At 43.7% G+C, this 23,907-nt stretch overlaps 1 protein-coding gene across 3 annotated transcripts; it reads right to left on the bottom strand.

The window, feature by feature from the left end:
- Nucleotides 1-5,138: 5,138 nt before the first annotated feature.
- Nucleotides 5,139-23,400, bottom strand: LOC306923684 (transcriptional repressor CTCF-like). Of its 3 annotated transcripts, none has more exons than XM_079501926.1 (18): nt 23,180-23,400; nt 21,512-21,586; nt 21,230-21,345; nt 19,685-19,868; nt 18,464-18,588; nt 18,245-18,328; nt 17,956-18,135; nt 17,293-17,502; nt 17,045-17,207; nt 16,440-16,610; nt 14,482-14,615; nt 13,849-13,969; nt 13,359-13,508; nt 12,572-12,732; nt 11,508-11,690; nt 10,590-10,722; nt 9,097-9,360; nt 5,139-8,035 (listed from the first exon to the last, which is right to left on the bottom strand). In XM_079501926.1, the coding sequence occupies exons 3-18, from the start codon at nt 21,269-21,271 to the stop codon at nt 7,779-7,781; spliced, it is 2,562 nt and encodes an 853-aa protein (XP_079358052.1). In that variant the 5' UTR covers nt 21,272-21,345; nt 21,512-21,586; nt 23,180-23,400; the 3' UTR covers nt 5,139-7,778. The 3 variants fall into 3 exon arrangements, with proteins under 3 accessions (XP_079358052.1, XP_079358053.1, XP_079358054.1); XM_079501927.1 differs by having other exon boundaries at nt 17,045-17,198; nt 23,180-23,399; XM_079501928.1 differs by lacking the exon at nt 21,230-21,345 and having other exon boundaries at nt 23,180-23,399.
- Nucleotides 23,401-23,907: the final 507 nt, after the last annotated feature.

Raw genomic sequence — 23,907 nt, 5'->3', positions numbered from 1 at the left:
GAATTTCCATCTTAACAGGGGCGATCATGGACCAACTTTATTTCAAATTATCCTCCTCTGGACTGCACCAATATTATCTAGACTCTATGTAGCTACATAAAGCATGTTCTGTATATTATTAATTACGGTCTACCTCACTCACCAGAACCCTGCAGTGTGGTCTCCCCCGATGCTGGGTGGAATGGTTCAGTACAACTGTCTTCATTAGACAAACCCTGTGGGGCTTCAGCAGCTCTGAGATGTGCTCTGCTCGGGAGAGGGGAAATACCATGAGGGAGAGGGGGGGATATACACCGTCACTGGAAACACCGGGCGTGCTTCTATCATTTACCAGTGTATATGAACACATACAGATTATAACAGCCACTGTCACCATACCATGGCTAAATATGTCCCAGTGTATTTGTATACGTGCACATAGCAGCTATAGCGCACAGACTACACAGTTATAAAGAGTATCAAATGCATTACTCCCCCGCCCTCGCCTCCACACACACACACACACACACACATAGATGGGATGAAATGCGAGTGGTGAGAAGCCAGAAGAGTACAAGGAGGAGGTCAAAGTGAGAAGAGAAGTCACAGGAGAGAAAGAAAGAGCAGAGCAAAGAATCTCCATTTCCTTTCAACTTTTCCCTTCAGGGGTCGCCACACAGCGAACCATCTGCCTCCATCTCACCCTGTCCTCCGCCTCCTCTTCTCTCACAACAACTAACTTCATGCCCTCTTTCACTACATCCATACATCTCCTCTTTGGTCTTCCTCTGAGTCTAGGCCTTCTGCCTGCAGGCAGTTCTAACCTCAACATCCTTCTACCGATATACTCAGTATCCCGCCTCGTCTGTACGTGTCCAAACCATCTCAATCTGGCCTCTCTGGCTTTATCTCCAAAACATCTGACACGCACTGTCCCTCTGATTTACTCGTTCCTGATCCTATCCACCCGTGTTACTCCCAGAGAAAACATCTACATTTTAGTCTCTGTTACCTTCAGCTCTGCTTCCTGTCTATTCCTCAGTTTGACAGTCTCTAGTCTAAACCATACATACGTAGCCGTCTATATTATAAACCAATACAATATAGCCAACACTTTTCTCCACCCATGTCAAGATGCTTGCACTCGTTTCTTCACCTCTAACACAATGTTGAGAATTATAAAATGTTGAGATTCCTTCGTTAAAATGCATAAACAAGACAAATACAAGAACACAACACAATACTTAATGGCAGTGTCTGAGGTCCACACTGTACTACTGCTGATCAGCATCGCTGGTAACGCACAACAGTGTCACAAGGGAATGAAGCTTCATATTCATTTTCTGCCCTAAAAGTATCCCCACAGCATAACCACTGGATCTATAAGACTACGTTCTTCTCCCCACAGCATAACCACTGGATCTATAAGACTACATTCTTCTCCCCACAGCATAACCACTGGATCTATAAGACTACATTCTTCTCCCCACAGCATAACCACTGGATCTATAAGACTACATTCTTCTCCCCACAGCATAACCACTGGATCTATAAGACTACATTCTATCCCCACAGCATAACCACTGGTTCTATAAGACTACATTCTATCCCCACAGCATAACCACTGGTTCTATAAGACTACATTCTTCTCCCCACAGCATAACCACTGGATCTATAAGACTACATTCTATCCCCACAGCATAACCACTGGATCTATAAGACTACATTCTATCCCCACAGCATAACCACTGGATCTATAAGACTACATTCTTCTCCCCACAGCATAACCACTGGATCTATAAGACTACATTCTTCTCCCCAGAGCATAACCACTGGATCTATAAGACTACATTCTATCCCCACAGCATAACCACTGGATCTATAAGACTACATTCTTCTCCCCACAGCATAACCACTGGATCTATAAGACTACATTCTTCTCCCCACAGCATAACCACTGGATCTATAAGACTACATTCTTCTCCCCACAGCATAACCACTGGATCTATAAGACTACATTCTTCTCCCCACAGCATAACCACTGGATCTATAAGACCACATTCTTCTCCCCACAGCATAACCACTGGATCTATAAGACCACATTCTTCTGGTGCAGCCTCTCCCTGCCAGTCTATAATCTACAGCACCGTTTGGGTGCCCAAATTATTATTTTTTTTTGGGGGGGGGGGTCCCCAGATGATTAGCTTAATGTGCAACATCTTTTTCTCATTTACATTAAACAAGCCAACATACAGTCACCAAAATTGGCAAATCTTAGGTAAGAACACAACAGGCAAATATTGTGAAAATCTACAAGATCACAACGCCTTGTGTAGTTTGGCTATTTCACAATATTTATCTGTGGAACCGAGTCAAACTAATGTAATGCCTACAATTGGTGCTCGTCCGGGTGGGGGTTCCCCAGTTCAAATATTATTTTGGGGGGTTGTGTCCTGGCTGAAAGGTTTGGGAACCCATTGATGATCTAACTTTTTAAACTTTTTCAAGGACCCCCAAAATGCCATTAGCATGTGGGCCCCCCATAAGAGAAGATTTTTACGGCTCTAGCAGAGATTCTCAACCCGTTTAATTTCAAGGACGCCCATTTTGACATGCATTAGTCTACGGATCCCCCATTTAATGGCATTTCTATCTCTGGGACCCCTAATTTATATTGTAAAATCAATGTTAATTTAACTAACGGGTCCATTTGGTTCCATTTGTACACTCCCAAAGGTCCAGGTACATACCCATAAGGGTCCAGTTGGAACTCCCTCAAGGACCCCTAGGGGTCCACGGACCCCACTTTGGGAACCACTGCTCTATGTAATATTTAGAATATGGTCTCTCTGTTGCTACCAGCCCAATGATGTCATGATGTCATCTTACCTTGCATACTGTGAGAAACAGTGTCCATAATTGAAGCCATGGTGCTCGGCAACAAGTCCTTAATTGGTATAACGACAGTTAGAAAGTACAAAACAAAGAAAATACCGTAATTAGTACTTAAGATACGTGTCCCAAAAGTCCAGATAGGTAAATCACAGCTCTGCAATAGAACGGTAATTTGCTGGCAAGCTTGTATACAACTGTAGCTTTGAAATCAGGAGGCATCAGCAGCAATCTGCAAGCGATGTAATGCAAGATGTGGACACACACACACACACACACACACACACACACACACTGTTGTTCCTGCTCAAACATCTTCACATCCTGCTGCGTTGTAAGCCAATCAGACTGAAAGTGCAGGAGGGTAAAGTGGTAAACCCACAGGAAGTGTCTGAGAACATACTGACAGAGGAGAGAAAGACAGACTTTTTCATGTCGAGGTCCCCCAAATTAGGGCACAGGCCCCCATTTCAAAAGGTTTTGTGTTAAGGGCCCCGTTAAGATAGAGAAGCTTTTTGTTGCTAGATTAGAGTCCAGAATTCTACAACTGTCTACTCTCTACTGTAGTAGGGAAGAAGGAAGATGATCTGAATAGACATTTAAATATTCCTCGTTTTGCAGGGGACCCCCTGGAACGTGGAGGAGACGAGGACCCCTAGTGGACCCTGCAGGGGACCCCCTGGAACGTGGAGGAGACGAGGACCCCTAGTGGACCCTGCAGGGGACCCCCTGGAACGTTGAGGAGACGAGGACCCCTAGTGGACCCTGCAGGGGACCCCCTGGAACGTGGAGGAGACGAGGACCCCTAGTGGACCCTGCAGGGGACCCCCTGGAACGTTGAGGAGACGAGGACCCCTAGTGGACCCTGCAGGGGACCCCCTGGAACGTGGAGGAGACGAGGACCCCTAGTGGACCCTGCAGGGGACCCCCTGGAACGTGGAGGAGACGAGGACCCCTAGTGGACCCTGCAGGGGACCCCCTGGAACGTGGAGGAGACGAGGACCCCTAGTGGACCCTGCAGGGGACCCCCTGGAACGTGGAGACGACGAGGACCCCTAGTGGACCCTGCAGGGGACCCCCTGGAACGTGGAGACGACGAGGACCCCTAGTGGACCCTGCAGGGGACCCCCTGGAACGTCGAGGAGACGAGGACCCCTAGTGGACCCTGCCATACACCACTTAGAATAACACTGTTCTAAACAACACCATCACTGTGTTTATGGTAGCTCCTGGTCTAGTTGAGAGGAGATGGATGCATGTGTGAGCTGGTGACGGGAAGGGGATTGTACAGATTCGTGAAAGAATGTCAGTCTGGCCAATTCACCCTTTGCATACCAGCTTATTAGTTCTAGATTTACATGTAGTGTACACGATGCTGATGGTCGTCAGCAGGGTATGTTCAGTGGGATGACGGCGGAGGGGGGTCTCCACACTGGCAGGTGAGCCAGTGGGATGACAGCGGAGGGGGGTCTCCACACTGGCTGGTCATCAGCAGGGTATGTCCAGTGGGATGATGGCAGAGGGGGGTCTCCACACTGGCAGGTGAGCCAGTGGGTAGAGATGCACAATATTGAAATTATGGCTGACCGATACTTGAGCTCCGCTTATTTGCAGGGTCTCATTGCCATCATTCATACATGATATGTATATGTGTGTTAGTATGTATATATTATATATATATAGCTGGCGGAAGTAGAAGGTAAGCCACTTCCCACTAACAGGCAGACTGGCCTGTCTGTCATATCTGTGAAAATATGATTTTTAGATTGTTTCATGGCATTTTTGTATAAACAGCTATAGTGTTTAATGTTTGTGTTGTCTGAACAAACATTAGAAATGCCATTGAATGGAGAATCTACGTCATACGTGTGAGCAAATGTCTGTGTAAAGACTATCTGCAGCACAAGGGATGTACCGATGAGACAATTTGGCCAATATCGTTATCAGATATAATAACCGATATAAAAATATTATTCTGAAAAAAGGCTGAATTTGAAAAAGGCAATGCTTCTTTATTCCAAAACTCATCATCACAAAAGGCTTTTTCAGGCTTTTTTTTTCAATTTAATACAATTAAATATCTGCTAAATCCGATATTATTTACCGATACAGATGTATTGGTTTAAGGCCAATATCGGCCGATACTTGCCGATTAATCTCGCATCACTACAAATAATCAATCTTATTTTCTTGGAGGCACAGCTCACACAATCCTAAGAGACAATTATACAACTAAAATATTTAAATGACAAACAAAAAGCAGCAGACATAGGCCAGTATGTTTTTATTTCTTCTCATCAACTGTACAGCATTACATTCTCATAACATCTTCTCCAACATGTCTCAGCCAGGACCACCGATACAAAAACAGGGGTCGCAGCCACAGCGGTTATCGGTTAGCACCCAACATTACCTCCACCATTCTGCTCCGTCGTCGTTGCCAATACATTATAGTTCTATGCAGCCGGGTCTTTTAAAATGTTTGTCATCTCAACATTATTAATTATGTCCAGTTGACAATTCTTAGGATCTAAATTAAGTGAGGAACATGGTGCCAAATTGTGCATCGTGGTCACACCTTCAATGGGAAACCAAAACCGCCTCGATTACAGTTAAAATTACATAGAGCCAGCCAGGTATACAAAAACCTACCATCCTACACAATCGTATTAAGAGCTCAACCAAAAAATAAAAAGCTATTTCGAATGTAATAATTACATACAGACAAGGAGAGATGAAAAACAACATAATTCGGTATCAGCATTAATTTAACTTTTCAAGGTGATCGGCAAAAAAAAAGGAGGTGTTCTCTCTTTTAAAATGTTATTTTTTGTGTATACAAAAACCTCTCTCCCCTCCCTACGTCCCCGTTTCTGTAACGGAAAAAAAAATGACAGGCCACGACATCTAATGCAGTCCAAAGTAGAATGACACGCGAGTTTAACAATACGAACCGAACTAGGACAGCCATTACATGGCCACACAGATAACAGTTGCGATGTTATAATCAAAGCCCCGATTACCCCTTCAACCAGCAATTAAGTCTCAAAATAAGTTTAACCTAATACAAAAGATTAAAATTTCATAAACAAATCCAAGCAAAGAAATAAAAAAAATATATTTACAAGCAAAAATAAACAAAAACGGGAAACGAAGAAAACCTGTGGTTGCGAACATTGTGGGAGATGTTTGACCAAGCTACAGTCCTTCAGACAATTACTTCATGACCGACAAATAAAAGGAGGCAAAATGATCGCGTTCACAGCCTGATCATTAATTAGATTATAGTGTTCACAGCCTGATCATTAATTAACCAAGTGCAATCTTGGGCAAAATGGCACCAGACACCCGAAGCAGGGATGCAATTGAAACGATGCAGGAAAACGGGAAAATCCATTAGTTCGATGTTGGAAGTTATGCAGTTATCTGGAGAGCCAATGATTCGGTTTGGCAATGTCAAATGCAAATGTTACTTATTTGTGTCATGCTATTCAATCTATAGTCTTAAAAGCCATTTGTGCCCAGATCTGATAAGAGTAATAAGTTAACTTTTTAAATGGTTAAAATGACGAATCATTGCACTCACAAATTAGTGATATGATAGTGGTCTATGCATGTCAATCTAATTATATAGAAAGGGGGGGGGGGGGGGGGGTCTTATGAGTGTGAGTTGAAGAAATGCTTAGATCTTTCTTTCAAAAACAACTAGCCCTTCTAAAAATAATTGCTGACCAAGAACTAGTAGTTAAAGCCAAATAAGAGATTCCAACAAACTTTGAACAAGAGGAAAAAGGGGATTCCTAGTAAGTTCTTTAGAAAAAGGCAGAGGTTGGCACTCCAAAAACAGGAGAATTGATTCAAACAGCCATGCAGTGGCCATCTCCCACCAATACACCCCCTCAATGTGTGACTAGAAAAGCATGCTTGCTCTATTATCTAAACCCCTCCCTCACCTCATGGGACTGTAAATAACTTGGATCATTGTTAACTTCTAACACTTCAGAACATGTAACTCGTCCAACTCCGGCAGAACCACCTAGAAGGAGAGCAATGCTTTCTTTTTGGAATAATACAGATAATTAAAAATGACAGCCAACGGTATTAGAGGCAAACTAAATTAATTATCATACACTATTTGATCAAAAACAAAAGCAAGAATTTGAATGCTTATAGGTAAGAGAAGCATTTATAGATGAACAAAATAAAATAAAATAAAAAAAACTTCTGAAATGATTAACAGTGGCAACCTAGATTATGAAAATTGCACACGTTTGTGTTGTGAAGAGGATAGTGGGGGAGGCAAAACATGAGTATAAACAGAGTATAATATTTCTTTTCAGACTGCACGTGAACTTCAGCCAGGGTGGGTAGAAACTTTGAACAGGATGTGGTTTTAGGTGGAAGTGAGGAACCCAAACAAAATGACACAAAAACAAAAACGATTCATCTAAAAAAAGACTGAAAAAATATATAACAGAGATATGATGAGGGAAGAGAGAGAGCGAGAGAGTTGTTCGTAATAAGCTTGGTGAACATCTTTACAGGGTCGGTGGATGACAAAGCAAGGATTACAGGAGGTGTGGGAGATCTGGTCCTTAACACTGGGGCTACCTCAGCGCGGGTTTTCTACACATATTTGCATGTTGTGTTTGTGCGTGCAGGTATGACACACTCAGTATTCACGTTTTATAGAAGGTACGCAAACTGTTTGTGTGCACTGTGTGGACCGTTTTATGTCGCTCCCAACCAGCTGAATATATAAGATAGGAAGAAGGCAAAAAGGTGGCCATTTGTAAAAAATGTCCACAAATCAAGACGCGTGTGTGTTATGTGCCTGTTGTGTGTGTGTCAGTCCCTGTATCTATGCACGTGTGTGTGTGTGTGTGTGTGTGTGTGCATCCTGGTGTTCACCGGTCCATCATGCTGAGGATCATCTCGGGCGTGAGGTCTCCGTTGGCGGCCGCCGCCACCGTCTCGTCGTTCACCTCGACGGTCTGCACGCCGTCTACGTCCAGCCCCACCCCCTCCACCGTTATCTCCACCCCGTGGTCCAGGCTGGTCTCGGCCGCCGACTCAGACTCCTCCTTCTTTACGATGATGTTGTCTACGGCGCCCGTGCTCTCGTCTTCCACCTGGATGATGGCTGCCGTGGAGAGAGTGGTTGCTGGAGGGAGGGAGGGGGAGACAGAGCGAGACAAAATTTAGACCCGGCTAGATTCTAATAAAAAATGACTTCTAAATCCTTTCTGAAAAACCTATGTTTCCATCAGTGGTTTTTAAACTATTTCATGTCAAGGACCCCAAAACATATATGCAATTGGCCACCATATGTTGTTCCAGAGATTTAGCCTCTCAAGACCCAAAACTTTGAATTGTGGACCAAATCGTGTCTGGCACGGGCAACGACCCCATCTTGTGGATTCTTGGCGTAATAGCACTTAAGGAGTTTAACAACCAAAATAAGTGTAGATTTCTTGTAAATTAAATAATGCAGATGTTGAACAATAATTTAACTCGAGTGTAAAAAAAATGAAAACCAAATGGACCCATTGTAAACGGTCCCATCATTTAGCTGGGGACCACCTGGAACTCCCTCAAGGACCACTGGTTGGGAATCACTACATCAACCCTCTTAAAAGCAGATAAATTACAATTTTCCCCAGTAACAAGTCACAACTACTTACAACCAACCAACCTACTCTCTCATGAAGTGAGCCATTTCCCCTGCTCCACTTACCCACAAACCATGCTCACATGGATTAAAGCTAAAGAAAATATTTGTTCCCAAAGTGGGGTTCGGGGACCCCCAGGGGTACACAGAGTTAAATTAACATTGATTTTACAATATAAATTGGGAGTCCCAGAGATAGAAATGCCATTAAATGGGGGTCCGTAGACTGATGCATGTCAAACTGCATGCATTGAACCCTTGAAATTAAAATGGTTGAGAATCACTGCTAGAGCCATGAAAATCTTGTTATATTTTCTAATGGGGGTCCGCGGGCTGATAAGTGTCAATTTGGGGGTCCTTTGGGAACCACTGTCCTAAACAATTAACACAATATGGAAAATGATGTTTTAGTAACATTGTTCAGATTGAGGCTTTATAACCTTTGCTTTCCCCCCCCCCCCCATTGGGATCTTGCAGATCTGCTATTTTCAGTGCTTGACATGCTTCCATAGAAGTCAGCATATCCAAATTAACTTTAATCTGTGCATGCTCACTTGTTGCCTGCCTGGCCGCCACCCGGGGGGACTTGCTGGGTGTGGGGACCGGTTTGGGGGCGTTCTTCGGGGGACGCCCTCGTTTCCTCTTGACGGGCGGCTCCTCCGAGGCGGGCATGGGGATGATGGCGGGAGCCTGGTCCAGCTCCATGGTCTCCTCCAAGGCCTCCTCGTCCAGTGGGAGCAGAGTTCCATCTTCCTCTCCCTCCACCTCCTCCTCGTCTTCGTCGTCCTCATCCTCATCCTGGTCGAGGTTATCCTCGTCTGGGACGGGGAAATGTACATAAAAGAAAGATGATTTTTCTGGAAGTCATTTGAAATGCCATGTTCCAGCTGAAAGCCCAAATGTTTGACTAAACGCCACATCAACTCACTGACTGCCATTGACGTACATACACACGCCATTTCAAATCCAACGCCAAATCGCCAGTGACGTGGCCGGTTTAGTCTAATATTATAGATTTTTTTTTAAATCAACGCATCGATGAGACACCTTTCTCCCAGATGAAAGTAGACTCATCTTTGAGATATTTGATATCACAAATTCACATTGTCATAGAACAAAATATTCTGTGGGTCTTGAAAGATTAGTAAAAGTGCTCAAAATCACTTGCAAGGGCTGCAGTGCAGACTGTTCTAGAGAAACTCGGGGCAGTTGAGAGCCGCCATCTAGTGGTCATGTCTAGGTACCTCGGTGCCATGATTCACATCAACTGTATAGTGTATATGAGCCCCGCTTCCGTGTATCACACGCTTCACAGAGACGACTGAAAGCCCATTGTAGTCTAGCAGCTGGCGATGTCGTTTATCTTTCGCCAGAAACGGTAATATGTCAGCTGCGATGGGATCAAAAATCACTATTCACATCTGAATGCCGGACGGATTTGACAAAAAGGATTTGAGAGTATTTTTCAGAGAAAACAGGCAGAAAATAATATTATTTCTCACGCTGCGGGTAATTATTATTAACCAAAGGGTAATTATTATAACCTGTGGTGCGGCAGGTTAACTTATGGCACTGGCTGGCGCCACGGGTGCAGTAGGGATGCACAATATAAATCGGTAGCATAATCGGAAATGGCCATAAAAATGTTCAATATAAATGAAACGTTTCTAGTACCTCTAGTCTAGAACAAAAGCCAAATCAAATCTTAAGTAAACTTTTTACTTGAATAAATAACATTTTCTACATTTAATTTGTGTACTCACCTCATTCATTAGTGAAACAGACACTTGGAAAAGAGTATCTATCTAGGCTATTTATTGATTGAATACTTTATTAACAGGCTTTGGGCCAAACCCCTAGGGCTGTTTTCATTGTGGTCATCTGTATAATATTGGCAGATATGACCTTGAAAAGAATCGGAGATCGGTCATAATTTCATAATCATGCACCCCTACTTAATAAGTGACAAAAATCCAGACTTAAACAAATGCAGAAACGATCTGACGTTTACCAGCTTCATCTCACAGTGCAAACAACCCAAACTCACCGCTGTCCTCTTCGTCTCTCCTGTTGCGCATCTTCCTCTTCCTCCCCCTCCTCCCTTTCTTGGGGAGGGGTTCTCCGTTCTCGGCGTCATCGATTTCTCCGTTGCAGTTCTCAGAGTGACGAGCCATGGTGTTCTGCACAGGAGGAAGGAACACAATGACATTTCTCAGTGTGACATAATAAAACATGGTGTTCTGCACAGGAGGAAGGAACACAATGATATTTCTCAGTGTGACATAATAAACCATGGTGTTCTGCACAGGAGGAAGGAACACAATGACATAATAAACTAGATAAAGTGCCCTCTGGGCACAGGTCTCCACCAGGCCAGGGCAGGTTGTGGCCTCCTGGTGGCGCTATAATAGGCTAATGTGAAAAGGGTGCCATTTCTTCTTACGCCTTGGATGGCAATTGGATGATTTGAGGCATTTTGTTCCAAAAATGTGTTTTGCAAAACTCCACCTGTTGGTGGTGGCCAATGTGAAAAGGGTGGGATATATTCCTCAGCCTAGTAGGAAAGTCTGTGAAATATTTCACGTAAATTGCATGCTGCGTTCATGATTTGAGGCTTTTTGTTAAAAACGGGCCAATCCTGCAAACTTTGAAAGCCAATTAGGATGGAATCTGAAATATCAGACAGATCCGTCTTGAACGCATTACTATAGTATCTGATACTATAGTATCTGTAGTAGTAATATATAAAAAAATGTGTTTTACAAAAGTCAACGCTAGCCTGTTCTGTCTCCTCTGTCGTAAATAATGAACCTGGATATGAAAATGGTTGCAAACCACTGCGTGGGGCAAGATGGGTGTCTCATATATACACACACACACACACACTGTGTCTGTGTCTGTGTGTGTGTGTGGTGTGTGGTGTGTGTGTGTGTGTGTGTGTATATATATGAGACACCCATCTTACCCTGCGAGTGAAGGTCTTGCTACATTTGGGGCAGACGAAGGCGGTGGGCACAAAGTTGGGGTCGTGGTAGCGCTTGAAGTGCATGTCCAGGAGCTGCTTCTGTCTGAAGGTCTTCTCACACTGGCTGCAGGCGTATGGCTTCTCGCCGGTGTGCGTGCGCCGGTGCATGACCATGTGGCGCTCCTAGAACAGGACCAGGGAAGGAATTCAGGAAAATAGAACTTAGCGACAAAGATATGAATAATTTGTCAATAGTTTGATAAAAGAATACAATAAAAATCAATAATTTAACAGAATAATCCTTCCCCATTTTGGGCATAAGTCTTAAAAAAATAAAAGCTTGCAGATCACTATCTTTGCACGACAGATTTGTGCGATAAGGCATAACATAGGGCTTCAGAGAGACAGATAGGTATTATTTTTAAGCACCTGCTCCTTGATTTTTCAATTAATCAAAAAAGCAATGCAATATATATATAACATTAATTTGTAAAAGAATAGTCTTTGTCGACTCACTGCTACACTGAAGAATGTTAAATAGACTTATTACATGGCTTGGTTGAATGCTTGAGGCTTCGCCTCGTTGGTTAAACTCCCTGTCAGTGAATTATTATTATGACCACCTTATGCCAACTCATTGAGAGTTCTTAAGCCTTTTGAAAAAAAATAGTAAAATAGGCTATCTATAAGCTCACAGCGTGTCGATGGGCTAATTGATGTATTATTTTATTTCATGTTTTTCAAAATAGTAAAAAAATGCTGAAAAAGGTTTAGGCATAAAGCAGGGATGGGCAACTTTGACGATGGAGAGGGTTGTCTATATTTCCACATTCGCTCCAGAGGGCCACATTGCATATTAGTGTCGTGGCTAAAAATAGCAGAGCCAAAAATAGCCAAGCTCAAAACGCGTCGCACTGCGACACGTTTTGAGCTTGTAGATCAGCTATTTTTGCTATTATTTGAATTGATTCTGATATTAACCTGAGGGCCACATTAAGTAAAGCTGGGGGCCGCAAGTTGCCCATGTATGGCATAAGGGATAGGGCCCTCCATCTCTTCCTCACCTGTCGGCAGCAGTAGTCACACATTTCACACTTGAAGCGCTTCTCGTTCTTGTGGGACTTCTGGTGCTGGATGAGGGCGTAGCGCTCGTGGAACACGGCGTCACAGTAACGGCATTTCTTGCCCGTCTCGATGAAGGAGTGCTGCTTACGCAGATGGACGCCTGCAGAAGGGAGAGGGGATGAACAAAAAAAAAAAAGATTATAGATTGCAATATATTTGTTGGCTAGAGCAGTGCTTTTCAACCAGTGGTCCGTGGACCACCAGTGGTCCTTGAGGGGGTTCCAGGTGGTCCCCAGCTAATATATGGAGAGTTGGTAACCCTTGATTACAACAAATTATTTAGTTTAGTCAAATGGTGGTCCGTGGCTCAAATTAATATCAAATCAAAGAATAAATAATGGGCCTTGATATGAAAAGGGTTGAAACAGAACAGGAGACAGAGAAAGAGACTATGGTAAATTACGAACATGCCATCTGTTCTGTCAAGAAATGTGTTACACCATTTTTATGGGTCATGACTCACGAGTAAATTAATATCCCTTAATTTATTCTTTTGGTTTACTTTACATTTTGTTTTAATTATTTCAAAAACATTTTGTTTTAATTATTTCAAAAACATTTTCTTTTAATAACTAAAAGCATCATGAATTAGAAACATGTTTTTTCTAAAGAATTTCATACAAAAATAAAAATGTCCATAAATTAGAAAACATCACATTTCTCTTTTGTGTTTTGAGTTAAAATGTTTGGGAAACCAGTAGTGTGCGTGTGTGCTGCCCGTCATACCCAGGTCACTCTTCCGGGCGATGACGGTATCACAGTGTGGACAGTGGAACTTGGCGACGTTCTCCGTGTGTTTCTGCAAGATGTGCATCTTCATGGTGCCACTCTGCGTGAACCGGGCATGGCAGATGTAACACTCGTATGGTTTCTCTCCTGGGGGACACAAGTAGAAAAAGTAAGTAGACACGCAAGACTAGCCTGGTTTTTCATTAGGCTACAGATAATGAAATATCTGTGATATTGTCAGGGAGGTGTCTCTGTATAGTTTATGACAGTCAGTCATATTTTGATTCTTCATATCCATATGAGTGAAGTGGACGGGATGATTCGATTGTTTTTCAATCACAGTTCTTATATGAGGCGATCTAAGATCCCCCATGGGGATTACAATGCAAATAAAAAGTACATGAACCCGTGGACTTAGTGTCCTCTGCCGATATTGATGTCAGACTTCAGGGCTCTATTAGCAAAGCAAAAGAAAGGGCCATGTTACCTGAGTGTGTCCTCATGTGTCTCTTCAGCTTGTAGGTGTCTCGGCTGGCGTAGCTACACAGACTGCACTGGAACGGACGCTCTCCCGTGTGGGAGCGGATGTGACGCTTCAGCTTACTCACCTGGACAAGATGAGACAGGTGTGCAGTGAGGGATTAGCCGGGCACGACACCAGCAGAACCATTTAAAATATCACTCACACTATTGCTACAGGTATATTTCAGATAAGATCACTGGGCTGCTGATCTTATAAGCAGTGGTTTTCAACCAGTGGTCCTTGAGAGGGTTCCTGGTGGTCCCCAGCTGAATGATGGAGAGTTGGTAACCAAATGGACCCTTATAGATTATTGTTAAACATCTGCATTACTTAATTTACAAGAAGTCTACACCATTAGAGAATGTAGCAATAATGTTATTCTGATCAACGATTGTCAACAGCATTGAATTGGACAAAATCTTATCCAAGGACAACAAAATATTCAAAGTTCTGGGTCCGACTAAATCTCATCAAATGGTGGTCCGTGGCTCAAATGCTGAATAAATAATGGGCCTTGATGAAAGGGTTGAAAACCACTGCACTATGGCTACAGGTATACCAATATCGTCAGGAATACAAGACGAGACCAGTTCTCACCTCCACACTGGCGTAGTCACACATAGAGCACTTGAAGGGTTTCTCATGCGTGTGTTTGTAGCGACGGTGGCGAACCAGCTCTCCACTGGTGACAAAGGCCATGTCACAGTCCGTACACTTGTGGGGTCGAGTTCCTACAAGGACGAAAAATATAATTTACATACAAGGATACACAGTCGGAGGAGGGGGTGGAGTCTTGGAGAGTGTCAAAGGGTCTCCATTGCATTGAGCCACTCTGCCGGTCATCAAATTATTGGTTCAGGAATGCGACAAAAAGTAAAAAATCTCTGAACTAAAGTCTTCATGCGGTGTGTAATTGAAAGAGAAGAAGACATTTTTGGGGTTCCCTTTAAGTTTCACATGACCAACATGTGCACTGATACTTGTATGTATGCAGCCCTTACAAGACGATTTGATACGCATGGGCTACGATGTGATTCGGAGACGATACATTTTATATACAGAACGATTCGATTCAGTCCAAATCGATGCGATTTCGATTTTGTGGAATTTGATGCGATTCGATGCGATCTGACACATTTAACCTTTTTTAGATTTTTAATTTGAAGCTAGATCTATAAAGAATAGGGTTGGGACTTAATTAAAAAAAACATTATCCAATTAATTGGAGGCTTTGTGATGAATTAATCTCAATTAATCACATTTTAATCACATATCAATAGGCCTATTTGACCTGAGCAGTGAGAAGCTTTTTCTTCAACTGGATTTGGATAAGAGTGAATCAATGAATAGTGACTACATAAGCATAAGCAATAAAACTAGTAAATAATAGTGATATAATGCTTCTCTGAGTACCTAAAGATGCTTTTCAAGGGGAACATGAGAAAAACTAAGACTATGGAATAAAATAAATGAAAACAATGGAATGAGATAGCTGGGGAAAGCAATATTCTAGAGGTGTGTTTGAACTTAGGGTGGTGGCATGTCGCCGGGTTTTGGGAAGTGCATAGTTTCGACAGGTCTGCCTGCTGTGGACAGTGAAACCCTGACCATTAAACACGGGCAGACGCAAGGATAGTCTATCATTCATTGTTAAAGGAAGCCAACATGTCGATGCAAAGACATGTAGCTGCTCCAAATGATATTCCCATTCATCTTTGTGTCTGCCTGTGTAAACGCAGCATCGAGTGTGAGGGTTGGGGAACGGATGGAAAGTACCATAGTGTTAAGGAGGACTCCTTACGATATGGACCAGAGCTAAACTAATGTTAGCTCCCATGTTAGCTAGTAGCTACCCTCTACCCTCGTCAGACAACACCACCACCATCCAGATCGGGTGGAAGCTGCTGATTTCACTTTGCTTGTGCCTGTGGATGGGAAATAAGATTTAAAAGGCTATGGAAGCGTGGATGAAAGCACAGATGTGTGCAATAAATTTGTGTTGTATCTGCGTGTGCAGTGTGCACCCCGTTCTGACGACGAGTGGTTTAGGCTGCTCATGTATTCTGACTGTCCCTGGCTGCTGATGTATAGTTAAGAGCGTCATCAGTATGTGCCCGTCCTGCGCAGGAAGTAGCAGATCTACAAGTTATCTACCTGTTGCAATGCACAGCTCTTTGGGCTTGTACATCTGTGTTTCTCCCCGCAGTTAGTTGAATTATATCGATTCACAACTTTAGGATGGCACCAACGTCTGATTCAGACGCTATTTTGACCGATCCAGATCGATATAGTCACATCGTTAATGTTAAAATCGATTACCGATTCATATCGATATTTTTTGACACCACTGGTATGCGCGTGTGTGTGTGTATCTAGTCACTAAAATGGGCTCTTAAATTATACAAAACGGTTACAATTGTTTTCAAACCCCCAACCAAATGTGATGCAATAGCAAACATGGTGGATAAGCCATACCAGTGTGTGTGTGTGTGTGTGTGTGTGTGTGTTGAGGTGGTTTCGGAGCAGCATGTGAACATGGTGGATAAAAGCCATACCAGTGTGTGTGTTGAGGTGGTTTCGGAGCAGCGTGACCGTTCTGAAGGCCCTTCCACACAGGTGACATTTATGCGGTCTCTCGTCGGTGTGGCTCTTCATGTGCCGGTCCAGGTTGGAGCGCCGAGGACAGGTGTAGCTGCACAGCTCACACTGGAATGTCTTCTTCACACCTGAACGGATGACATGCACACAACAAGATCTCTCTAAAAACATCCATGGTTGTGCACATCGGCAGTTTTACATTATAGAAACTCAAGTCTCATGATGCAGGCAAAACTACAGAAATGGAGTAGACTGCATGTTACTTTTGTCGACTAGAACCACAACAAAAAATGTCCGTCGGCGACCTTTTTCATGGACAAAAACAACTACGCTATACTATGAGGACTAAATGACCTATACACAACCTGCCAAAATAGTCTTTAGTCAACTAAAACATTTCATATGAATAAATGAAAATGGAATTTTATTCAAAAGACTGACTAAAACTAATTGAAATATTTCTGTCAAAATCACCACTAGAGCAGTCAATACTAGTAGTGAAACTCCACATTTTACACCTATAGGTGATGAATGGGTACACAAACCAGCCCCTCTCTCTCACCTTTCTTCTTAATCTTGGTGGGTTTGGGTGGTTTCATGTTACCCACCACCTTCTCGGCATTGACCTCAGACAGAAGGCCCTCCTGCTGCTCCTCTTCAAAGTCATAGACGCTGACATCCATGTCCTTGTCACCCTCGGCGTAGCGCAGCCGATTCTTTATTTCCTGTGCAAAAAGCACAATTGATGAGACCAAGCCAGGGGATAGGACGGAAAGAAAGCAAGTGACGACATATTCGACATATTCTCACCTTTTTGCACTTTTTGAGAGCTATAACCGACGGGGGCTGGTAGTCTGGGTCTTTAGCCCAGGTTGGATCCTCGTTCTGGGCCTGAAGGGTTTCGTCGTCCGCCTCCAGGATATGAGTCTCCTCCGCCAACTCTCCCATCTCGCCCTGAGGCTCTGCTCCCTCCTCCTGTTCCACTGTCTCTACCTCTCCATTAGCTCCTACCTTGACTACCTACAGGGACACATTGTTGTGTTGTTAGCCTATAGAAACGTGTTTGTGTGTGATGAGGAATGAATTCATCCATTTATTGCCTCCAAATTTGAATTGGTTAGGAAGAGCCTAAACTTCGCGTTGGCCTCGCTAATTCCCTTGAGAAGTTTCAAAAGGATCACCGTAGATGTACTCGGTACTCACCAACTTTTGCACTTGCTTGGATATTTACTAGGCTCTTTATAGTTCTACATTTTTATACAGGAGGTTGTATATTTTGTGTCGCTTTAAGTGTATCACTTGTATTTTTCACTGTATTTTTTAGGAATTTTACGTGCATCGTGGATGTCCTATTGTTTGTTTAGCAAATTTGTGTCAATATATTCTTCCTCTTGGCCATGTTCCCACTTGAATAAGAGACTTTGTCTCAATGTGTTTTTTACTGGTTACATTTTTTTTAAACAGTTAATTTACTTGAAATCCTTCGGGAAGTGGCAGCGTGTGACAGATGACAGGGTCTCCGTCCTTGGGCATGGAGGTTGCGTCTACGTAGGTCCCTTGCTGCAGCGCCTCCACCGTGGAGGCAGACACGGGCACCTGGACCAGCTGCAGCTCACCCAGGCCCAGAGCAGCCTGCTCCTCCATGTTCACTACCTGGGGACACAAAACACTTTCCTTCCATCACACTGAAATCACACATTTTTAATCAAAAATAGTCTTTGGAGTGATTTAGGTTTTTAGAAAACTGGCATTCGACCCTCACCTGCAGTGTAATGATCTGAGTTTGGTCCACCGTTGTTACAGTCGCCTGATGGGCGCCACCCTGACCCACTGCTGCTTCCATCACCTATAGTCAAAGAAAGGGACAATTTCTATTAAACACGATAGTTCACTTCTTCTCCGACGTGGACAAGACGTATATATTCCTAATGGGACAACGTCGTGGCAGTCCTTAGGTAAAAAGTAAACAAGATGGCTTTACCTCAGTTTTCATCTGCAGCAGTGTAGGATCCAGCGAGTCCATGACCAGCATCTCTACCCCGCCAGCCTCCACGCTAACCCCCACCCCAGCCTCCATCAGCTGCTGCTGGGCCGCGTCCATGCTCTCTGCACACACACACACACACACACACACACACACACACACACACACACACACATTAGTCTACAGACCCCCATTTAATGTACACTCTCAAGAGTTACAGACCCATAAGGGTCCATTTTGGTTCCAAACTATCATTTAGCTGGGGACCCCCTGGAACTCCCTCAAGGACCCCTTATTTGAAAGAAATTGTCATCTACAAGCTCATAGTGAGAGCTAGTGTACATCCACTATGTTTACCATTCTCAATTTCTTAAAAAAAAATATATATTTTGAAAATAATAAGATTTTGAAATGCTTGAACATTTCTGGAAGTGGAAACTATATTTACTCGTTACCCATAACAAATATGTCCTGTTTGGGCTCTACATCATGCGATGGTTTGGCCAATCTTCAAACACTTTTAAAGCCAGGCGTTTCTTCGGGCGCCCATTTACCTGTGCCAGGCAAAAACTACAAAAAGCGGACCTGTGACGCGACTCTTGAAACGGAAGTATTAGCCGACGCCGTTTCCGTCGCTCCATTTGACCCTTCACTAGCCTGAAACACAGTGATCTGCTAACGGGAGCACCGCGCTAGGTTTTTATTGACCTCCTAATATCATGCCTCAGATCACCTCATCTGAGCTTCAATTCGGAGATCGTGGCCATTACAGGAGTCTATGGAGCGCACTTCATTGCTATGCAACTTTTATGTTTATGCCCCCGACCAAGATAGCAGCTGCCTATGCGGTAAATATGACAAAAAAAAACTGACTTGCGCGAAAGTGCAGGGTTTTATAAAAACATACATGAACGTGCATGGCTCGAAATGTGTTAAAAGGATTGTGACATAAAAAAAACGTTTTTGTAGTTTTCTTGATTTTCTTTTTGTTTTCTGAGCTCAATTGCACCCAAAAAACCTGAACTTCTAACATTCAGTAGATTTTCTGTGGTCTTCTGGCTAAAAAGCCTTCCAAACCCCAGAGAAAACTCCAGACCACAGAAAATGTTCAAAGTTCAGTTTGTGTGGGTGTAATTGAAGTCATAAAACCGAAAGAAAAACGAGGAAAAAAAAGAAAAAGAAAACGAATGTCATGAAACCTTTTAAAAGTCTATGTACCTTGTTCGAGGAGGATCCCAGCCTGTCCCTCCACCACGCCCCCAGCCTCGGCAGCCTGTTGCAGGAGGTCGGCTACCATGGCGTCCTGGCTGTGGACCGTCTGGATTGAGGGGAAGTCTTTAGCGGTGTCCTCCTCCTCCATGCCTACACCCTCTGTCGGCATCCCGTCCATGTTGGGTGGGACCTGGAAGCACAGATAGCATCACGACACTGCACTAATATCAGTGGTTCTCAACCTTTTCAGGCCAGGACCCCCCCCCCCCCCCCCCCAAAAGAATCACATTTGAACTGGGGACCACCCACCCTGAGAAGCACCTGGACTCGTAGGAGTTGAGGCATTACATTTAGTGTGATAAATAGTGAAAATAGCAGATCTACAAGCTCACAACGCCTTGCTATGTGAGGCTGTAGATCGGCTATTTTTTCCTCTTATATTTGACAATTTGGCCAATGTTTCAGTTTTTATAGTATAGTTTTTTTGTCTTTTCTTTGGTATTAACTGTCTTAAGTCCTTAAATGGTCACTTCACTGTCATCTGAGGACCCCCCAAAATCTTGTCGGTCCCGACCCACATGTTGAGAACCAATGCACTTTACGGCAAAGCCCAGGGATCCAACGTTGCTCTATATGGCACAGGGATCCTTAAAACCTCTGTTGTGAAAAGAAATGTTTTATGGTCACCGATCATGCACATGCATTGCACACAAGTGTCACAAACACATGCAACCCAACCACCACACCCCATTGTTAAATAATGTTTGTTTTGTCTCTTTTACTGCTAGAAAAGGACTATATAAATCTGAGGGAAACGGAAATCATACACTAAAGATACCTATGGAGACGACCATTTAAAAATTCTTCAGAGGAACATTTTGGGTTTCGTCTGCAACACAGACTTCTATCATAGGATAATATAGCACTCAAATGAGCTGAACAGCATCCTGAACTGGAGGGCATTAATACGCAACAGCGTCAACACTGCCGGAAATCCATTAGAAGAAGTAGTACTCTATGGTGCTTTTCCACTACATAGTACCAGCTCAACTCCACTCTTGGTTCTCCATTAGGCAAAGGCACTTGGTACTTTTTTTTTTAGTAGTAGTACCTCGGTCGAGATTCAAACAAGCCGAGTGATACAAAAAAGTGACGTGTAAACACTGCAGAAGACACTGCAGAGACTCTACATTTGCGCCATGACAAATGGCAACTCCTGAATACCGTTTAAAACACTGATTAAACTAGCCATTGTATATGCAAATTTAATCAATATTGAGCAACTGCATGGCCAATTCTGCCTAAAATGTTATCTGAAACCGTCTTTGCTATTGCTAGACTGTAGGCCTACAGGTGGAATAGATACCATTTCCAGGCCAAGCTTGTTAGCATCCTTTACCACTCTCCTACATAAGTTGGATGTTGCTCCAGCAACCAGCTAAATTGAAAGAGTCCAATCTGCAGTGGAACACTACCCCCCCCCCCCCCTTAAAGTTAAGCAAGTAGTCAATTTGAGCTGGTACCGTGCAGTGTAAGCTTGTTATGGGTTACCTGATACATTAAATAAATTCTCCCTTTCATGACTCTGTCCATCACTGGACACAAGTGATAGAAGCCTCCCTTTTATTTGGTGCACAAAAATTGGGCTTGACAGACTCTTTGTCAACCTGCAGGAGGGAGGAGGTACAGCCAGGTCACAAGTTAAAACACTGGACAGATGGCGAGGTGTTGTTAAGAAATGTAGTCACTGATCACACATGCCCACGGTGATGTTAACTTTTACACGGCATGCCAAAATATTTGCATATGTCACTGACGACGACGTTAACTCACTTGCTCGGACACCTGAGCTCAGCTGACCCTCGGTACTGTATGTCTGCTACCCGACTCTCCCTGCTGTCTGGCCACCTGCGAGAGAGAGGAGGTGGAATACGTTGAGTCACGATGCTAAATGGAACATTAACTACAATAATTCAAAGTGGCCCCCGAAAGCCTTGCTTTTGTTGAATAAACACATTATTCACTACATCTTTCATTTTCTACTTCATAAAATGTGGGTATCGTATTGTTAATATGCTCTACTGGGCACAGGTTCTAAAAAGCAAACTGAACACAGAATAATTTGATTTTTCAACTCTGGACCCCCAAAATCAGCCTGTGAGTAAAATACACAAAACAAACATTTAACAATGGGGGTGTGGTGGTTGGGTTGCAGACGAAAATAATTAGGTAGGCCTAAAAAGTCCACATACCATCTAAAAAAAGGGTTGCCCTGCACATTTCGGTGCCTAACGTCGCACTTCGTGTACTGCATGTTATAGCGGTATTTTTGTACCTCTCCGAGCCGAGTCGTAGAGGGAGCTCTCTGCTGGTATATATCTTTCTGTGTCTGGTTGTGCTTTCTATGTGGGCTTTGGAACAGGAGACAAGCGGGCAAACGGTGCAACAACAACCAAAAACTCCCAACAACTATGGCTGGCGAGACGACGGAGAGGAGAGGGCTAAGGGGAAATGGGTGTTGTGTTCGGGGGGAATGGAAGCCCGGGCGGCCGGTGTCTGTCTGGAGGCTGGTTGTTTTTTTGGAGCTGGATGATGCACATCACCGGGGGTCACTCTTTGCGCCGAAACAACGCCTCGTCATCCTCTTTTCCGCGGTGGCCTGATTTTCCTCTTTCCGTGTGCGCAATAAGCTAACGCGCTAGCCTAGCGAGCTAACTAACACCACCCTAAAAGTACAATAATACTGGACTGTAGTGGGTTTTCAGTTGTCTCTGGTGTGGTTATACTAACAAAACAAAAAAAACAAGCCATTCTGGAGGCTTTATCATGTTTGTGTTTAAGTTAACAACCCGTAAAAGACGAAAAGGCGCGCTGAGGGAGGGTCTGGCCTGGGGGTTGGAGGGAGCTCAAACAAGCTGGCTAAATGCTAATGCTAACACTTGTTTGTTTATGAAAATAAATAGTCAGAAAATGCCTTAAAATATGTCTGATCGTGTTATGGAGTTCCACGTGGGGTCTAGAGTGGTCTGGAGTTTTTAGATTGTGATTTTCACGTTTGGGTGGATATGGATGGAATAGTATTTATTGCACTTTTTTGCATCCCGAAATGCTAATATATTAGCCGGGATAGTGCTAACACTCGCCCGCCAGTTTCCATCTCAACTCGCAGTTAAAAAAAGCCAGTCAGGAAACAAAGAAGAGGTTAGAAAATGGACGCCTTACGGCCTTAAAAAACAACCACGGCAAAACCGTCGAAGTACATCCCAACTCATAATCGACGATATCGGCGTCGATCCAGCCTCGCGGCGCGCTTTCTCACATTAGGAGAGAAGTTGGGCCGTTATAAACCGTATTTTGACGGCTTTTTTCAATAACACGATAGAGGGAGACAAACCGCCCCAGCCAGCCGGACCCGCGGAGCCCCATCGTGACACCTAGAGGCCGATTAAAGATCCTGCAAACTCCCATCAAGAAGCCTGGGGAAAAGTAGTGCTACTTTACCTGCTCTTGCTCTCCGTTCCCCGGGCCCGTTCTGCTGCTCGACCCGGCCAAGCTGAGTCCTCGCTGGGGAAGTAGGATAAAGAAATGCGCTGCCTTCTTGTTCTCCTCCGGCTCTTCTTTTAATCCCTCTCCCGCTTTTTGCACACAGTAGTAGAGAGAGGGCTCTCCAGTATCTCTGCCACACAAAATGGCAGTTGGATTGGCTGCTCATCAGTGCGCCTGTGCGGCCGCTGGGGGGTGGTGTCGAATCCTGTGCGGCCCGCACCCTGATTGGCCAGGAGGGGCGCCCCGTTGGAGAGCCATTCATCACAACGTTTAGGGCTATCAGCTGTGTGTGTGACTGAGCTGAGGACACTTCTTTGTTTTTTTTTTGTTTTTTTAGGTTTGTTTGTTTTATTGTTGTTTCACATACAAAAAAATTAAAAAATGATGCACAAGGTCAATACAAATGTGAAGGAGAAAGCCTAAAAAAAACCCAGGGGCTTGAGAAGTGGCATTCTCCAGGCATGTTTACATTCATATTATAATATAAAAACTACATCACACTGAACATGCAAATCTAAAACATTAGAAGACGGATATCATACAGAGAGGGAAAAAAAGGACTATCACGTGATATGTTCTGCTATTGTGATATTGTACTTTTTATTGTCTACCTCAAAGGGCCTTGATGATGACCACATGGGATTTTATATTGGAAATCAGTGACACATGTATGCGAGAACGAA

This window comes from Electrona antarctica (genome assembly GCF_951216825.1).
Source record: "Electrona antarctica genome assembly, chromosome: 5".
NCBI classification, from domain to species: Eukaryota; Metazoa; Chordata; class Actinopteri; order Myctophiformes; family Myctophidae; genus Electrona; species Electrona antarctica.
Note: the sequence above shows the minus strand (reverse complement) of the source record. Positions and strands in the feature narration are given on the sequence as shown.

Excerpts from the sequence above, each read along its gene's own strand:
- LOC306923684 (XM_079501926.1), bottom strand. The coding sequence starts at position 21,271 with ATGGACAGAGTCATGAAAGGGAGAATTTATTTAATGTATCAG. Across the intron at positions 18,136-18,244 it reads CTCAGATCATTACACTGCAG|GTAGTGAACATGGAGGAGCA; the intron begins GTGAGGGTCGAA and ends TTGTGTCCCCAG. Across the intron at positions 12,733-13,358 it reads CGCCCGGAAGAGTGACCTGG|GCGTCCATCTGCGTAAGCAG; the intron begins GTATGACGGGCA and ends TCCCTTCTGCAG.